Here is a 20081-nt window from a genome sequence, read left to right on the forward strand (position 1 = left end):
ATGTGTGTGTCCTACCTAATAGTCACTATTACACGCATCTAGGTGTGATATATGTGTGTCCTACCTAATAGTCACCATTACACGCACCTAGGTGTGATATATGTGTGTCCTACCTAATAGTCACTATTACACGCATCTAGGTGTGATATGTGTGTGTCCTACCTAATAGTCACCATTACACGCACCTAGGTGTGATATATGTGTGTCCTACCTAATAGTCACTATTACACGCATCTAGGTGTGATATATGTGTGTCCTACCTAATAGTCACCATTACACGCATCTAGGTGTGATATCAGGATTTTGGTACTTACCGATAAATCCCTTTCTCCGATTCCACAGGGGCCACTGGAGCGTAGTTACAATGGGGAATAGTAGGCAGTAATTGGGAGCTGGCACTTTACAATTCTCACACCGTGGCTAGCTCCTCCCCTACTATCTCCCCTCCAAGCCAGTCTACGTAAAACTGTGCCCGAGGAGAGCTGGAATAAACAAACCGTAAGGTAGAGGAGGTTAATGACGCCCTGTAAACCAGGCGAACCCAAACCAAACCTGGAACAGAACCTAACAAACAACCGGCTAGCCCGACCTCAACAAGCAGTCATATGGTGATCTGCAAACCGTTAAGCAAAAAACAAGGAGGAACAGCGCTGGGCGGGCGTCCAGTGGCCCCTGTGGAATCGGAGAAAGGGATTTATCGGTAAGTACCAAAATCCTGATTTCTCCTTCATCCACTAGGGGCCACTGGAGCGTAGTTACAATGGGGGCGTCCCAGAGCTCCCAAAACGGGTGGGAGAGCGCTGAGAGTCCTGTAAAACCGCTCGGCCAAACTGAGATGCAGAGGCCGCAAAAGTGTCAAACTTGTAGAATTTGACAAAACGAATGTCGGTCTGACCAAGTAGCCGCGCGACATAAAGTATTCAAGGAGACCCCACGGCAGCTGCCCACGAAGGTCCCACCACGCACGTAAAGTGCGCTGAAATGGAAAACGGAGGCTCCCGAGCAACCGCCAAGAAGACTGTATCCAACAGCCCAGCATATGCTGGGACCCTGGCTATTTAGTACGGGAGCATCGTACAGAATAAAGAAGAAAAAACCCTTCGTCGAATAGCCTAAGACCTCTGTACAGAAAGTCGGCGAGCCCTGACAACAGTCAAAGAGGACTGAAAAACACTAGTGTCAGATTTATATGAAAAACGGACATGCCCTTTGGGAGAAACAACAGCTGAGGCCGAAGCTCAGCCGGGGGAGTTGCTAATAGAGTACTCCCTGAAAGAGAGCCCGAACTTACGGGCGCTAGGCTAATCTCTTTTGGAAGAAAACCGAAAAAGGCAGGGACCGAAAATTCAGGTCAATGTGGTTTGAAGCGCAGCGGAGCAAAACCTCCCAGAGAAACCAAAGATTACGGCTGAATGGTAACTGAAAGAAGGGGAAAACCCCCTTTTATCCTTATTATGTCCCATACAGTTTTCCAAAAGTGGCAAAAGCGAGAAGAGGTAACCGACTTCTGAAATCGGGGCCTAGTAGGCCTAACCGAACTAGGGAACTCCTCCCTTCTGAGGGCTCGTGAACAGTCACACGGTTAAATGAAACCAGTGTAAGATTGAACAAAGAAAAGGACCCTGTTGAAGTAGACAGTCCAGTGGAGGTAGGAGCCAAGGCTCCTCTACCGACAACAGTTGTAGCCGTATCTTCAAGTCATGGGTGGCCCAACCAGAGCCACCGAGAGGACTAGCACGCATATTCTCCTCCTGTGTTACCGAAAGTGAGGTAGAAATAGAAAAGGAGGCAGGATAGAATAACCAGAAACTCCCAGGAGCCCTGAGGGCATCCTCGGCTACTGCCACCAGAGCTCACGTCGGTGAGTAGTAAAGGGTTAAAGAGTCAGTCAGAACTCCCTGAGGTCGATCCGAAATCTCCGCCCACAGCAGACCAGCTGACAAAACTCCGGGGAATGTTCCCTCACCCAGGAGTCTGACCTGGTGGCCTGATCTGGAAAGAAGATTGTTGTCCCCCCGCTCAGAGGGGAATGTAGGCGACCACTCATTGCGTCGCAGCTTGACTGAAGAAATAGAGTACCTGGTACCGAGGAAGGAAAATCCTCAGACGGACCCTGTTGAGAAAACGTTTATGAGGAGCATAAATCGGATCTTCAGAAGCCACGTAATGTACAGAGTGGGATAGTAGCAGTAGATTGTCCCATTAGGGAACCAACGTCAACCCCTTGAAAAAGAGTTATTCTGTGATCTTCCTGAACCCTGTGGGAGCGGAAGAGAGACCGAAAGAAAAGGACTTACAGTGAAAATGAGAATCCTGTAATGCGACTGAGTAAAGCCCGATGAGGAAACCCAACGGAAATCAGTAAACAGGCATCCCTGAAGACAAGGGACGCGTAAAACTCCCTTTCTTGTTCAACTAGCAATCACAGACTGAAAGGATTCTAAGGCCAGAATAGGCCTAGCCGAGCCAACTGGCTTCGGAACGTGAAAAGAAAACAAAGGCCTGAGAACTGTCCCGATTCAAATGATATGTAAAAAACAGGGATCAACACCCTTTGCGGTTAGAAGCATATGGAGCGCCGCCTGCATTATGACTCTTGTCATCGTAAATCGGCCGGGGTACTCCCAAATCTAGTCTGTAACCGCCCAAGCCTTCTTCCACCGACCTGCGCCTACCCTGGGACCCTCCAGGTGGTAGGAAAGTCTGACCTTTAGTGTGTGTATAGGATGATGTAAAATCAGACTGGACCGAGGATGCTGAGCCTCTGCTTCAGCTTTTTTTTTTTTTTTTTCTTCCTTCTGAGATCCCCTGGCGACAGAGATATCGCCCGTGTGGAATCGGAAGCCTGAAAGGGCACGGTAAAAATCTAAAGGAAAGACCGGTAAAGGTCTGTCTTGGAGCTGGGGCAGAAGTAGGAGAAAGCAAAGTGGACTTACCTCCAATGGTTCAAGAAATCCTGCAGAAAGTTCCTTCCCCTGAACCATCTGCCCCGTAGGATTTCATGTTCACCTGTCACTGTCGCAGCCCCAGAGGTCGTCGGGTTAAGACAGCCCAAACGAAAAGGCAGGTTCCGAGACTGCAGACGTGGAGACCTCCAAAGAACATAAAGCAGAATCGCGATTCTGACCCGTACCAAAGTATCAATTGATCCTGATGTAAAACATCCTGTAACCTAGAGGACAATTGTTCCACAACCTACCTACTCCGGACAAGGTAGAACCCTGCTGCCGTATATGTTTTCGATGGATCCCTGAGCAAGGTTGCCTCAGGAAAACGGCAGCTTGTTGGACCGGCGATACATCGAGGGGTATACCCTAGAGAGGTTCTGATACCCTTTCCTGCCATCTGCGTGGAAAGGATAGGAAAAACAAACATTGTTTGATACCTGATATTGGGTATTCGGGTGTCTGTCGGCCGCCTACCGGAGTCTGCCCAGCTCATCCGAAACTGGACCAGTCGCTGTCATTTCATCATTGGCGTGGAACCCTGATGGACTTGAAGTGTCCGCCTCCTTTACCTGCAGTGTCAGACGAACTGCTGTATAATGCACCTGGATATTCTGAGACACTGGTTCAGACTCCACAGAAAACAGACATCATCAGTATTGTAACATGGAAGGTTAGCAAGGTTCCTTTAGAAACCTAGAGAGGGGAAATGACGTACAAGGTCTCTGGTTACCAGTGACATTACCTGTATAATCTGAGCTGTTCAAACAGGAGTGTCCTGCCGATGCGTGGAGGTCTCTGCAGATGGCTCCGCCGCATACTTCACACCTAAGAGGGAATTCTTTGACTATCCCAGGTGAGACAAACGAAAGGAGAAAAGGTGGGTTAAATAAATATGGTTACATCTTGCATTGGCTACATTCCTCCTGCAGGGGAGTCCTCTGCCCCATTTCAGTCATTTAGATCAGGGAATCTGCTCTATTACAGGAGCTGGGACTCGGCTCGTTGATAATTAAAAATCTACTGTGCAGTATTTCTTTACCCTACAAATACACAGTAATTATCTGCCCTATTAGGTGCACAGTATTTATCTGCCCTATTAGGTGCACAGTATTTATCTACCCTATTAGGTGCACAGTATTTATCTGCCCTATTAGGTGCACAGTAATTATCTACCCTATTAGGTGCACAGTATTTATCTACCCTATTAGGTGCACAGTATTTATCTGCCCTATTAGGTGCACAGTAGTTATCTACCCTATTAGGTGCACAGTATTTATCTACCCTATTAGGTGCACAGTATTTATCTACCCTATTAGGTGCACAGTATTTATCTGCCCTATTAGGTGCATGGGTTCGCTGTGGTGTGTGTGTATATGGATATATATAGATATGTTTGTATATATATAATAAGAATTTACTTACCGATAATTCTATTTCTCGTAGTCCGTAGTGGATGCTGGGGACTCCGTAAGGACCATGGGGAATAGCGGCTCCGCAGGAGACTGGGCACAAAAGTAAAGCTTTAGAACTACCTGGTGTGCACTGGCTCCTCCCCCTATGACCCTCCTCCAAGCCTCAGTTAGGATACTGTGCCCGGACGAGCGTACACAATAAGGAAGGATTTTGAATCCCGGGTAAGACTCATACCAGCCACACCAATCACACCGTACAACTCGTGATCTAAACCCAGTTAACAGCATGATAACAGAGGAGCCTCTAGAAAAGATGGCTCACTACAGCAATAACCCAATTTTTTTGGTAACAATAACTATGTACCAGTATTGCAGACAATCCGCACTTGGGATGGGCGCCCAGCATCCACTACGGACTACGAGAAATAGAATTATCGGTAAGTAAATTCTTATTTTCTCTAACGTCCTAAGTGGATGCTGGGGACTCCGTAAGGACCATGGGGATTATACCAAAGCTCCCAAACGGGCGGGAGAGTGCGGATGACTCTGCAGCACCAAATGAGAGAACTCCAGGTCCTCCTCAGTCAGGGTATCAATTTTGTAGAATTTTACAAACGTATTTGCTCCTGACCAAGTAGCTGCTCGGCAAAGTTGTAAAGCCGAGACCCCTCGGGCAACCGCCCAAGATGAGCCCATCTTCCTTGTGGAGTGGGCATTTATAGATTTTTGGCTGTGGCAGGCCTGCCACAGAATGTGCAAGCTGAATTGTACTACAAATCCAACGAGCAATAGTCTGCTTAGAAGCAGGAGCACCCAGCTTGTTGGGTGCATACAGGATAAACAGCGAGTCAGATTTTCTGACTCCAGCCGTCCTGGAAACATATATTTTCAGGGCCCTGACAACGTCTAGCAACTTGGAGTCCTCCAAGTCCCTAGTAGCCGCAGGCACCACAATAGGTTGGTTCAGGTGAAACGCTGAAACCACCTTAGGGAGAAACTGAGGACGAGTCCTCAATTCCGCCCTGTCCGAATGGAAAATCAGATAAGGGCTTTTACAGGATAAAGCCGCCAATTCTGACACGCGCCTGGCCCAGGCCAGGGCCAACGGCATGACCACTTTCCATGTGAGATATTTTAACTCCACAGATTTAAGTGGTTCAAACCAATGTCAAGGGAAGCAAGAATAGAGGACTGCGCTCGTTTGCCTCTCCTAATCAACTGAAGCTGCTAGGAGTATAGATGAGGATATCCACTATCCCCACAAAAATACTGATAGAAAGAAAAAGATTTCTCCCAGCGCTAATGTTGTTAGGTGTAGAATAATTATTTAGTGGCAGTATGGGCTCAAATGATAATATTCATACAATCAATGATAGTTAAAATATAATGTTTTATTGACACATAAAAACACTTTTCCAAGGATATCTTATTCCCTAAAGTGATCCTAATACCGGTATACACAAAACAAACACACACAACAATTAACATATAAGAATACCAGTGATATGCTGGAATAAAGGTTTATTCACTGGATAGGAGTTTATATTCCTCAGGTAAATGTAGACATATATATGTATCTAATAACTGTATTGTTTGGAGTCCCTTTGGTAAATACAGGCATATATATGTGATAGCTGTATCACAGTCCCTTGTCGTATCAGGAATAAGTCCAAAAAACGTCTAGATAAATGTCAGCTATTTCACTGTAAAATCCTTCCAGAGTGGAGATCAGCACATTGGGCCAAAAACTTAAACTCCCTGATGGGAAAATGTCCAAAAATCCAAGACACTTACTTTGAAAAGCAGGATGGTTACTGGAACAGGTGTCTGCCGGCAGACGTATCCAATAGCTCCGCGATCGCGGACTTATTCCTGATACGACAAGGGACTGTGATACAGCTATCACATATATATGCCTGTATTTACCAAAGGGACTCCAAACAATACAGTTATCAGATACATATATATGTCTACATTTACCTGAGGAATATAAACTCCTATCCAGTGAATAAACCTTTATTCCAGCATATCACTGGTATTCTTATATGTTAATTGTTGTGTGTGTTTGTTTTGTGTATACCGGTATTAGGATCACTTTAGGGAATAAGATATCCTTGGAAAAGTGTTTTTATGTGTCAATAAAACATTATATTTTAACTATCATTGATTGTATGAATATTATCATTTGAGCCCATACTGCCACTAAATAATTATTCTACACCTAACAACATTAGCGCTGGGAGAAATCTTTTTCTTTCGTTCAAACCAATGTGACTTTTGGAACCCAAAAACTACATTGAGATCCCAAAGTGCCACTGGAGGCACAAAAGGAGGCTGTATATGCAGTACCCCTTTTACAACGTCTGAAACTTCAGGGACTGAAGCTAGTTCTTTTTTGGAAGAAAATGGACAGGGCCGAAATCTGAACCTTAATGGACCCCAATTTCAGGCCCATAGACACTCCTGTTTGCAGGAAATGTAGGAATCGACCCAGTTGAATTTCCTCCGTCGGGCCTTACTGGCCTCGCACCACGCAACATATTTTCGCCAAATGCGGTGATAATGTTTTGCGGTTACATCCTTCCTGGCTTTGATCAGGATAGGGATGACTTCATCCGGAATGCCTTTTTTCCTTCAGGATCCGGCGTTCAACCGCCATGCCGTCAAACGCAGCCGCGGTAAGTCTTGGAACAGACAGGGTCCTTGCTGGAGCAGGTCCCTTCTTAGAGGTAGAGGCCACGGATCCTCCGTGAGCATCTCTTGAAGTTCCGGTTACCAAGTCCTTCTTGGCCAATCCAGAGCCACGAATATAGTGCTTACTCCTCTCCATCTTATCAATCTCAGTACCTTGGGTATGAGAGGCAGATGAGGGAACACATACACTGACTGGTACACCCACGGTGTTACCAGAGCGTCTACAGCTATTGCCTGAGGGTCCCTTGACCTGGCGCAATACCTGTCGAGTTTTTCCCAACGGTTTATAATCATGTGGAAGACTTCTGGGTGAAGTCCCCACTCTCCCGGGTTGAGGTCGTGTCTGCTGAGGAAGTCTGCTTCCCAGTTGTCCACTCCCGGAATTGCTGACAGTGCTATCACATGATTTTCCGCCCAGCGAAGAATCCTTGCAGCTTCTGCCATTGCCCTCCTGCTTCTTGTGCCACCCTGTCTGTTTACGTGGGTGACTGCCGTGATGTTGTCCGACTGGATCAACACCGGCTGACCTTGAAGCAGAGGTCTTGCTAAGCTTAGAGCATTGTAAATGGCCCTTAGCTTCAGGATATTTATGTGAAGTGATGTCTCCAGGCTTGACCATAAGCCCTGGAAATTCCTTCCCTGTGTGACTGCTCCCCAGCCTCGCAGGCTGGCATCCGTGGTCACCAGGACCCAGTCCTGAATGCCGAATCTGCGGCCCTCTAGAAGATGAGCACTCTGCAACCAACACAGGAGGGACACCCTTGTTCTTGGTGACAGGGTTATCCGCTGATGCATCTGAAGATGCGACTCGGACCATTTGTCCAGCAGGTCCCACTGGAAAGTTCTTGCGTGGAATCTGCCGAATGGGATTGCTTCATAGGAAGCCACCATTTTACCCAGAACCCTTGTGCATTGATGCACTGAGACTTGGCTCGGTTTTAGGAGGTTCCTGACTAGCTCGGATAACTCCCTGGCTTTCTCCTCCGGGAGAAACACCTTTTTCTGGACTATGTCCAGGATCATCCCTAGGAACAGAAGACGAGTCATCGGAACCAGCTGCGATTTTGGAATATTGAGAATCCAATCGTGCTGCCGCAACACTACCTGAGATAGTGCTACACCGACCTCCAACTGTTCCCTGGATCTTACCCTTATCAGGGAATCGTCCAAGTAAGGGATAACTAAAATTCCCTTCCTTCGAAGGAATATCATCATTTCGGCCATTACCTTGGTAAAGACCCGGGGTGCCGTGGACCATCCATACGGCAGCGTCTGAACTGATAGTGACAGTTCTGTACCATAACCTGAGGTACCCTTGGTGAGAAGGGTAAATTTGGACATGAAGGTAAGCATCCTTGATGTCCCGAGACATCATGTAGTCCCTTTCTTCCAGGTTCGCAATCACTGCTCTGAGTGACTCAATCTTGAATTTGAACCTCTGTATGTAAGTGTTCAAAGATTTTAGATTTAGAATCGGTCTCACGAGCCGTCCGGCTTCGGTACCACAACAGTGTGGAATAATACCCCGTTCCCTGTTGCAGGAGGGGTACCTTGATTATCACCTGCTGGGAATACAGCTTGTGAATGGCTTCCAAAACTGTCTCCCTGTCAGAAGGAGACATCGGTAAAGCCGACTTTAGGAAACGGCGAGGGGGAGACGTCTCGAATTCCAATTTGTACCCCTGAGATATCACCTGAAGGATCCAGGGGTCAACTTGCGAGTGAGCCCACTGCGCGCTGAAATTCATTGAGACGGGCCCCCCACCGTGCCTGATTCTGCTTGTAAAGCCCCAGCGTCATACTGAGGGCTTGGCAGAGGCGGGAGAGGGTTTCTGTTCCTGGGAACTGGCTGATTTCTGCAGCCTTTTTTCCTCTTGTCACGGGGCAGAAATGAGGAACCTTTTGCCCGCTTGTCCACGAAAAGACTGCGCCTGATAATACGGCGTCTTCTCATGTTGAGAGGCGACCTGGGGTACAAACGTGGATTTCCCAGCTGTTGCCGTGGCCACCAGGTCTGAAAGACCGACCCCAAATAACTCCTCCCCTTAATAAGGCAATACTTCCAAATGCCGTTTGAAATCCGCATCACCTGACCACTGTCGAGTCCATAACCCTCTACTGGTAGAAATGGACAACGCACTTAGACTTGATGCCAGTCGGCAAATATTCCGCTGTGCATCACGCATATATAGAAATGCATCTTTTAAATGCTCTATAGGCAAAAATATACTGTCCCTATCTAGGGTATCAATATTTTCAGTCAGGGAATCCGACCACGCCAACCCAGCACTGCACATCCAGGCTGAGGCGATTGCTGGTCGCAGTATAACACCAGTATGTGTGTAAATACATTTTAGGATACCCTCCTGCTTTCTATCAGCAGGATCCTTAAGGGCGGCCATCTCAGGAGAGGGTAGAGCCCTTACAAGCGTGTGAGCGCTTTATCCACCCTAGGGGGTGTTTCCCAACGCACCCTAACCTCTGGCGGGAAAGGATATAATGCCAATAACATTTTAGAAATTATCAGTTGTTATCGGGGAAAACCCGCGCATCATCACACACCTCATTTAATTTCTCAGATTCAGGAAAACTACAGGTAGTTTTTCCTCACCGAACATAATACCCCTTTTTGGTGGTACTCGTATTATCAGAAATGTGTAAAACATTTTTCATTGCCTCCATCATGTAACGTGTGGCCCTACTGGAAGTCACATTTGTCTCTTCACCGTCGACACTGGAGTCAGTATCCGTGTCGGCGTCTATATCTGCCATCTGAGGTAACGGGCGCTTTAGAGCCCCTGACGGCCTATGAGACGTCTGGACAGGCACAAGCTGAGTAGCCGGCTGTCTCATGTCAACCACTGTCTTTTATACAGAGCTGACACTGTCACGTAATTCCTTCCAACAGTTCATCCACTCAGGTGTCGACCCCCTAGGGGGTGACATCACTATTACAGGCAATCTGCTCCGTCTCCACATCATTTTTCTCCTCATACATGTCGACACAAACGTACCGACATACAGCACACACACAGGGAATGCTCTGATAGAGGAAAGGACCCCACTAGCCCTTTGGGGAGACAGAGGGAGAGTTTGCCAGCACACACCAGAGCGCTATATATATATACAGGGATAACCTTATATAAGTGTTTTTCCCCTTATAGCTGCTGTATCTTTAATACTGCGCGTAATTAGTGCCCCCCCTCTCTTTTTTAAACCTTTCTGTAGTGTAGTGACTGCAGGGGAGAGCAAGGGAGCTTCCCTCCAACGGAGCTGTGAAGGAAAATGGCGCCAGTGTGCTGAGGAGATAGGCTCCGCCCCCTTATCGGCGGCCTTATCTCCCGTTTTTCTAAGTATTCTGGCAGGGGTTAAATGCATCCATATAGCCCAGGAGCTATATGTGATGCATTTTTTGCCATCCAAGGTGTTTTTATTGCGTCTCAGGGCGCCCCCACCCCAGCGCCCTGCACCCTCAGTGACCGGAGTGTGACGTGTGCTGAGAGCAATGGCGCACAGCTGCAGTGCTGTGCGCTACCTTGTTGAATACAGGACGTCTTCTGCCGCCGATTTTCCGGACCTCTTCTGTCTTCTGGCTCTGTAAGGGGGCCGGCGGCGCGGCTCTGGGACCCATCCATGGCTGGGCCTGTGATCGTCCCTCTGGAGCTAATGTCCAGTAGCCTAAGAAGCCCAATCCACTCTGCACGCAGGTGAGTTTGCTTCTTCTCCCCTTAGTCCCTCGATGCAGTGAGCCTGTTGCCAGCAGGTCTCACTGAAAATAAAAAACCTAAAACTAAACTTTTCACTAAGCAGCTCAGGAGAGCCACCTAGTGTGCACCCTTCTCGTTCGGGCACAGAAATCTAACTGAGGCTTGGAGGAGGGTCATAGGGGGAGGAGCCAGTGCACACCAGGTAGTTCCAAAGCTTTACTTTTGTGCCCAGTCTCCTGCGGAGCCGCTATTCCCCATGGTCCTTACGGAGTCCCCAGCATCCACTTAGGACGTTAGAGAAATATATATTTAAGTGTGTGTGGGTATGTATATAGATATGTTTGTATATATATATTTAAGTGTGTGTGGGTATGTATATAGATATGTTTGTATATATATATATTTAAGTGTGTGTGGGTATGTATATAGATATATCTATACAATACCATATATAGGGGATAAAACAGACACTTCCGCAATGTTTTCTAGAAACAGAATACCCCACCTTGCCACATAACATTTTCCCCCATCTTTTCTCGCAGGCTGGCCACCATTTTGAAAAGCCAGCGGAACCTCCGAGAAACATCTGGTGCACCTTAATTAGCGGTACACTACATACAGGGCGGGGTGTTGCCTTCCCTTTATTATTCCTGGGTGTCACTAGTTACTAATGCTATTTGTAATTGGGGAATGTGTGTAAGGCATCAGACAAATAGCGCTGTGGCTCAGTACGCTAGTAGCGGGTATCTGAAACTTTAAGGGGAGCTCCTATAACCTAGGGCTAAGACTCCTGTCCCACAGCGCAGCGCTACTGGTTCAGGTCTCCGCTGCTCCAGAAAGTTTAGTTGAATCGTGTCGGTCACACATTATAGTGCAGACCTTGCATAGGGCTGTGTTTCTGCAGCACACTGCACAGAAAAGCTACAAACTCCAGAGACAGGTGTGTTGCCTAGAGACAATGAGAGCTGGGAGCCTCCACCGGGTGGAATAAGCTTCACCCCCCTCATACCTTATACATGTAAAGAATCCTCCCTGCACAGCCAGGAGAGGAAAGGAGCTTTCAGTGGCCCGGGGAGCGTGGAGCGGCGTCTCGTCATGCTGCAGCGGCTGGGGAGCGGAGAAAGCCCGCTGTACAGAGCGGGAGTTAGCTCCGCCCCCTCCGCTTCGGCGCCAAATTCAATTCCGCTGTATAGTAAGCGGAAAGCGCCCATGCATCCCCCGGCCACCTGTATGCTGCGGCCGGGGAGCGGAAAGCCTGAGCCCGCCGAACGGAGCGGGAGTTAGCTCCGCCCCCCTGCTCCGGTCACTTTCAAATTAAAACCGCACTATCACCCGGCTGCCTGTAAGTGTGTATGCTGCGGCCGGGGAGAGAGTGTGTCCTTTGCTGGAATGGAACCCTAGCTCGTGGGCATCGTAACCATAGGTGTTACCACTCTGCCATGAGAGCTATGTAGACAGAAAAAAACTGTGGATGCTAATTATTACACAGATATATGATATATGTAAATGTATCACCCGGCTGCCTGTATGCTGCAGCCGGGGAGTGAAGAGCGCTGAGCCCGCTTACAGAGCGGGCTGAAGCTCCGCCCCCCACATAATGGCGCCAATTTCAAATTAGTAAGCCTTTTATGCACTCCAGCCTGTCTGACTGGAGAGTATAGGGGAGCCTGTCCATCCATGTATTAAAACACTGAAACTGAAAAATGTAAAAACATACATCAGTCTGGAGGGGGAGATTGTACTCACCGCTTCCTTCCGTCAGGCGTTTCGACCCAGCGGCCCCCGACACGCGCCGCACGCAGCGGTGTCCGGCCATTTTTGATACTCACCGCTGCCATGCTGCCGGAATCTTCTGCTGGATGGAGTGGCCCCGACACGCGCCGCACGCAGCGGTGTCCGCCAACTCAGGAGAGCTCAGAGTCTCCCTCAGCCGGGGCCCATCCCGAGCCGCACGCAGCTGCAATGGGACCCCGCCGGCAGCTCCCGCGGTGCAGACTGGCAGTGGCAGAGCTGCCAGTCTGTGAGTGTGTGAAAGAAAAATAAAATAATAAAGAAAAAAGAAAAAATTCTTAAGCTAAACCCAAGTGAACCAGCTCCCTCGGGCACTAAACTAAGACTGGCTTGGAGGGGAGATAGTAGGGGAGGAGCTAGCCACAGGGTGAGAATTTTAAAGTGTCAGCTCCCAATTACTGCCTACTATTCCCCATTGTAACTACGCTCCAGTGGCCCCTAGTGGATGAAGGAGAAAGTCACAATTACACGCATCTAGGTGTGTGATAAATGTGTGTCCAACCTAATAGTCACCATTACACACATCTAGGTGTGATAAATGTGTGTCCTACCTAATAGTCACCATTACACGCATCGGGGTGTGATATATGTGTGTCCTACCTAATAGTCACCATTACACGCACCTAGGTGTGATAAATGTGTGTCCTACCTAATAGTCACTATTACACGCACCTAGGTGTGATATATGTGTGTCCTACCTAATAGTCACAATTACACGCATCTAGGTGTGATATATGTGTGTCCTACCTAATAGTCACCATTACACGCACCTAGGTGTGATAAATGTGTGTCCTACCTAATAGTAACCATTACACGCACCTAGGTGTGATAAATGTGTGTCCTACCTAATAGTAACCATTACACGCATCGGGGTGTGATATATGTGTGTCCTACCTAATAGTCACAATTACATGCACCTAGGTGTGATATGTGTGTCCTACCTAATAGTCACCATTACATGCATCTAGGTGTGATATGTGTGTCCTACCTAATAGTCACTATTACACGCATCTAGGTGTGATATGTGTGTCCTACCTAATAGTCACCATTACACGCATCTAGGTGTGATATATGTGTGTCCTACCTAATAGTCACCATTACACGCATCTAGGTGTGATATATGTGTGTCCTACCTAATAGTCACCATTACACGCATCTAGGTGTGATATATGTGTGTCCTACCTAATAGTCACCATTACATGCATCTAGGTGTGATATATGTGTGTCCTACCTAATAGTCACCATTACACGCATCTAGGTGTGATATGTGTGTCCTACCTAATAGTCACCATTACATGCATCTAGGTGTGATAAATGTGTGTCCTACCTAATAGTAACCATTACACGCATCGGGGTGTGATATATGTGTGTCCTACCCAATAGTCACAATTACACGCATCTAGGTGTGATATATGTGTCTTACCTAATAGTCAGAATTACACGCATCTAGGTGTGATATGTGTGTCCTACCTAATAGTGACCATTACATGCATCTAGGTGTGATATATGTGTGTCCTACCTAATTGTCACCATTACACGCATCTAGGTGTGATATGTGTGTCCTACCTAATAGTCACCATTACATGCATCTAGGTGTGATAAATGTGTGTCCTACCTAATAGTAACCATTACACGCATCGGGGTGTGATATATGTGTGTCCTACCTAATAGTCACAATTACACGCATCTAGGTGTGATATATGTGTCTTACCTAATAGTCACAATTACACGCATCTAGGTGTGATATATGTGTGTCCTACCTAATAGTCACCATTACATGCATCGGGGTGTGATATGTGTGTCCTACCTAATAGTCGCCATTACACGCATCTAGGTGTGATATATGTGTGTCCTACCTAATAGTCACCATTACACGCACCTAGGTGTGATATATGTGTGTCCTACCTAATAGTCACCATTACACGCATCTAGGTGTGATAAATGTGTGTTCTACCTAATAGTCACCATTACACGCATCTAGGTGTGATAAATGTGTGTCCTACCTAATAGTAACCATTACACGCATCTAGGTGTGATATGTGTGTGTCCTACCTAATAGTCACCATTACATGCATCTAGGTGTGATAAATGTGTGTCCTACCTAATAGTCACCATTACACGCACCTAGGTGTGATATATGTGTCCTACCTAATAGTCACCATTACATGCATCGGGGTGTGATATATGTGCGTCCTACCTAATAGTCACCATTACACGCACCTAGGTGTGATAAATGTGTGTCTTACCTAATAGTAACCATTACACGCATCTAGGTGTGATATATGTGTGTCCTACCTAATAGTCCTACCTAATAGTCGCCATTACACGCACCTAGGTGTGATATATGTGTGTTCTACCTAATAGTCACCATTACACGCATCTAGGTGTGATATATGTGCGTCCTACCTAATAGTCACCATTACACGCACCTAGGTGTGATATATGTGCGTCCTACCTAATAGTCACCATTACACGCACCTAGGTGTGATATATGTGTATATTACCTAATAGTCGCCATTACACGCATCTAGGTGTGATATATGTGTGTATTACCTAATAGTCACCATTACACGCATCTAGGTGTGATATATGTGTGTCCTACCTAATAGTCACCATTACACGCATCTAGGTGTGATATATGTGTGTCCTACCTAATAGTAACCATTACACGCATCTAGGTGTGATATACGTGTGTCCTACCTAATAGTCACCATTACACGCATCTAGGTGTGATATACGTGTGTCCTACCTAATAGTCACCATTACACGCATCTAGGTGTGATATATGTGTGTATTACCTAATAGTCACTATTACACGCATCTAGGTGTGATATATGTGTGTATTACCTAATAGTCACCATTACACGCACCTAGGTGTGATATATGTGTATATTACCTAATAGTCGCCATTACACGCACCTAGGTGTGATATATGTGTGTATTACCTAATAGTCACCATTACACGCACCTAGGTGTGATATATGTGTATATTACCTAATAGTCACCATTACACGCACCTAGGTGTGATATATGTATATATTACCTAATAGTCGCCATTACACGCACCTAGGTGTGATATATGTGTGTATTACCTAATAGTCACCATTACACGCACCTAGGTGTGATATGTGTATATTACCTAATAGTCACCATTACACGCACCTAGGTGTGATATATGTGTGTCCTACCTAATAGTCGCCATTACACGCACCTAGGTGTGATATATGTGTGTATTACCTAATAGTCACTATTACACGCATCTAGATGCAATATGTGTATTACCTTATAGTCACCATTACACGCACCTAGGTGTGATATATGTGTGTCCTACCTACGCATCTAGGTGTGATATATGTATTACCTAATAGTCCCTATTACACGCATCTAGGTGTGATATGTGTGTGTATTACCTTATAGTCACCATTACACACATCTAGGTGTGATATATGTGCGTCCTACCTAATAGTCACCATTACACGCACCTAGGTGTGATATATGTGCGTCCTACCTAATAGTCGCCATTACACGCACCTAGGTGTGATATATGTGTGTATTACCTAATAGTCACTATTACACGCATCTAGATGCAATATGTGTATTACCTTATAGTCACCATTACACGCACCTAGGTGTGATATATGTGTGTCCTACCTACGCATCTAGGTGTGATATATGTATTACCTAATAGTCCCTATTACACGCATCTAGGTGTGATATGTGTGTGTATTACCTTATAGTCACCATTACACGCATCTAGGTGTGATATGTGTATTACCTAATAGTCACCATTACACACATCTAGGTGTGATATATGTGTGTATTACCTAATAGTCACCATTACACACATCTAGGTGTGATATGTGTGATCTATCTATTAGTCACCATTACATGCGTATAGAGGTGAGATGTAATAGCGTGGGGGATGCCGAATAATCTCTGACATAATGCAGCAGTGACTTAGAAGGCAATACCATCCATTGTAAGAGAGTACCGCATCCCGCTCCTCCGGTAATCTCCGATGCTATTACATCCCCCCTTAGGTGTTCCATATGTATGTGCCTTACCCAAGAATCACTCTATGAGAGAAGTACAGTGGTACCTGAACGTTCGTGAACCCACCACAATTATCTCTATTTCTGCTGAAATTTGGCCTAAAACTCCCTCAGATTCTGACACAAGTCCTAAAAGTAGATAAAGAACGAAATGACACAAATGACACACGCCCATATATAAAATGATGCAATATGACATACCTGTGAGCGGCAGAGGTAAGTGACCCTTTAGGCTTAGCAGATATTTGTGTGAAAATCTGAGGGAGTTTTAGGCCAAATTTCAGCAGAAATAGAGAAAATTCTGAAGGGTTCACAAACTTTCAAGCACCACTGTAAGTAGGTATTTATCACCAGCTTTTAAGCAGAGTACACACTAGATGGTATGTCGCCCGATCCCGCACATCGGGTACATCATGTAGTGTGTACCTGTGATATACGTGCCCCGCTGGTCACTAGCCACAACCCAGCTCAGCGCAGACGCAGGACGCAGTTATTACCTCAGCAGGCATGTGCATGAGCAGGACAGCAGCTACCGGAGCCTGGGCCTGGCAGTACCCCTCCTCCGGCCGGTACACCGTGTACGCCTTCAGGATACGGTACAAGTCCTGCTGCCTGTATGTGAGAGAGCAACAACATACCTGATACATACCTCCGACATCCTGCACTCACATATAGCCCAGTGTACCCCAATACCCCCCCCGACCACGCTGAGCTACATCCTACACCCACATATAGCCCAGTGTACCCCAATACCCCCCAACCACGCTGAGCTACATCCTACACCCACATATAGCCCAGTGTACCCCAATACCCCCCGACCACGCTGAGCTACATCCTACACCCACATATAGCCCAGTGTACCCCAATACCCCCCCGACCACGCTGAGCTACATCCTACACCCACATATAGCCCAGTGTACCCCAATACCCCCCGACCACGCTGAGCTAAATCCTACACCCACATATAGCCCAGTGTACCCCAATACCCCCCGACCACGCTGAGCTACATCCTACACCAACATATAGCCCAGTGTACCCCAATACCCCCCGACCACGCTGAGCTACATCCTACACCCACATATAGCCCAGTGTACCCCAATACCCCCCAACCACGCTGAGCTACATCCTACACCCACATATAGCCCAGTGTACCCCAATACCCCCCGACCACGCTGAGCTACATCCTACACCCACATATAGCCCAGTGTACCCCAATACCCCCCCGACCACGCTGAGCTACATCCTACACCCACATATAGCCCAGTGTACCCCAATACCCCCCGACCACGCTGAGCTAAATCCTACACCCACATATAGCCCAGTGTACCCCAATACCCCCACGACCACGCTGAGCTACATCCTGCACCCACATATAGCCCAGTGTACCCCAATACCCCCCCCGACCACGCTGATCTACATCCTACACCCACATATAGCCCAGTGTACCCCAATACCCCCCGACCACGCTGAGCTACATCCTACACCCACATATAGCCCAGTGTACCCCAATACCCCCCCGACCACGCTGAGCTACATCCTACACCCACATATAGCCCAGTGTACCCCAATACCCCCCCGACCACGCTGATCTACATCCTACACCCACATATAGCCCAGTGTACCCCAATATCCCCCGACCACGCTGAGCTACATCCTACACCCACATATAACCCAGTGTACCCCAATACTCCCCATCCCCCAACCACGCTGATCTACATCCTACACCCACATATAACCCAGTGTACCCCAATATTCCCCATCCCCCAACCACGCTGATCTACATCCTACACCCACATATAACCCAGTGTACCCCAATACTCCCCATCCCCCGACCACGCTGAGCTACATCCTACACCCACATATAGCCCAGTGTACTCCAATACCCCCCCGACCACACAGCTACATCCTACACCCACATATAGCCCAGTGTACCCCAATACTCCCCATCCCCCGACCACGCTGAGCTACATCCTACACCCACATATAACCCAGTGTACCCCAATACTCCCCATCCCCCGACCTCGCTGATCTACATCCTACACCCACATATTACCAAGTGTACCCCAATACCCCCCATCCCCCGACCACGCTGAGCTACATCCTACATCCACATATAGCCCAGTGTACTCCTATACTCCTCATTCCCCGACCACGCTGAGCTACATACTACACCCACATATAACCAAGTGTACCCCAATACTCCCCATCCCCCGACCACGCTGAGCTACATCCTACACCCACATATAGCCCAGTGTACCCCAATACTCCCCATCCCCCGACCACGCTGAGCTACATCCTACACCCACATATAACCAACTGTACCCCCCCGACCACGCTGAGCTACATCCTACACCCACATATAGCCCAGTGTACCCCAATACCCCCTGACCACGCTGAGCTACATCCTACACCCACATATAGCCCAGTGTACCGCAATACTCCCCATCCCCAACCTCGCTGAGCTACATCCTACACCCACATATAACCAAGTGTACCCCAATACTCCCCATCCCCCGACCACGCTGAGCTACATCCTACACCCACATATAACCAAGTGTACCCCAATACTCCCCATCCCGACCTCGCTGAGCTACATCCTGCACTCACATATAGCCCAGTGTACCCCAATACTCCCCATCCCCGACCTCGCTGAGCTACATCCTACACCCACATATAACCAAGTGTACCCCAATACCCCCCCCCCCCCGACCACGCTGAGCTACATCCTACACCCACATATAGCCCAGTGTACCCCAATACCCCCCGACCACGCTGAGCTACATCCTACACCCACATATAGCCCAGTGTACCGCAATACTCCCCATCCCCAACCTCGCTGAGCTACATCCTACACCCACATATAACCAAGTGTACCCCAATACTCCCCATCCCCCGACCACGCTGAGCTACATCCTACACCCACATATAACCAAGTGTACCCCAATACTCCCCATCTCGACCTCGCTGAGCTACATCCTGCACCCACATATAGCCCAGTGTTCCCCAATACTCCCCATCCCCGACCTCGCTGAGCTACATCCTACACCCACATATAACCAAGTGTACCCCAATACCCCCCCGACCACGCTGAGCTACATCCTACACCCACATATAGCCCAGTGTACCCCAATACCCCCCGACCACGCTGAGCTACATCCTACACCCACATATAGCCCAGTGTACCCCAATACTCCCCATACCCAACCTCGCTGAGCTACATCCTACACCCACATATAACCAAGTGTACCCCAATACTCCCCATCCCGACCTCGCTGAGCTACATCCTACACCCACATATAACCAAGTGTACCCCAATACTCCCCATCCCCGACCACGCTGAGCTACATCCTACACCCACATATAGCCAAGTGTACCCCAATACTCCCCATCCCCGACCACGCTGAGCTACATACTACACCCGCATATAACCAAGTGTACCCCAATACTCCCCATCCCCGACCACGCTGAGCTACATAC

At 47.7% G+C, this 20081-nt stretch overlaps 1 protein-coding gene across 1 annotated transcript in view; it reads right to left on the minus strand.

Annotated features, from left to right (window-relative positions):
• Nucleotides 1–20081, minus strand: part of TBC1D10B (TBC1 domain family member 10B) — a 95127-nt gene that overhangs the window by 24532 nt on the left and 50514 nt on the right. The window contains exon 5 of the mRNA XM_063935483.1: nucleotides 17102–17216. Coding sequence (XP_063791553.1) covers nucleotides 17102–17216 — 115 coding nt within the window. The remainder of the gene's footprint in view (nucleotides 1–17101; nucleotides 17217–20081) is intronic.

This window comes from Pseudophryne corroboree, chromosome 7 (assembly GCF_028390025.1).
Source record: "Pseudophryne corroboree isolate aPseCor3 chromosome 7, aPseCor3.hap2, whole genome shotgun sequence".
NCBI classification, from domain to species: Eukaryota; Metazoa; Chordata; class Amphibia; order Anura; family Myobatrachidae; genus Pseudophryne; species Pseudophryne corroboree.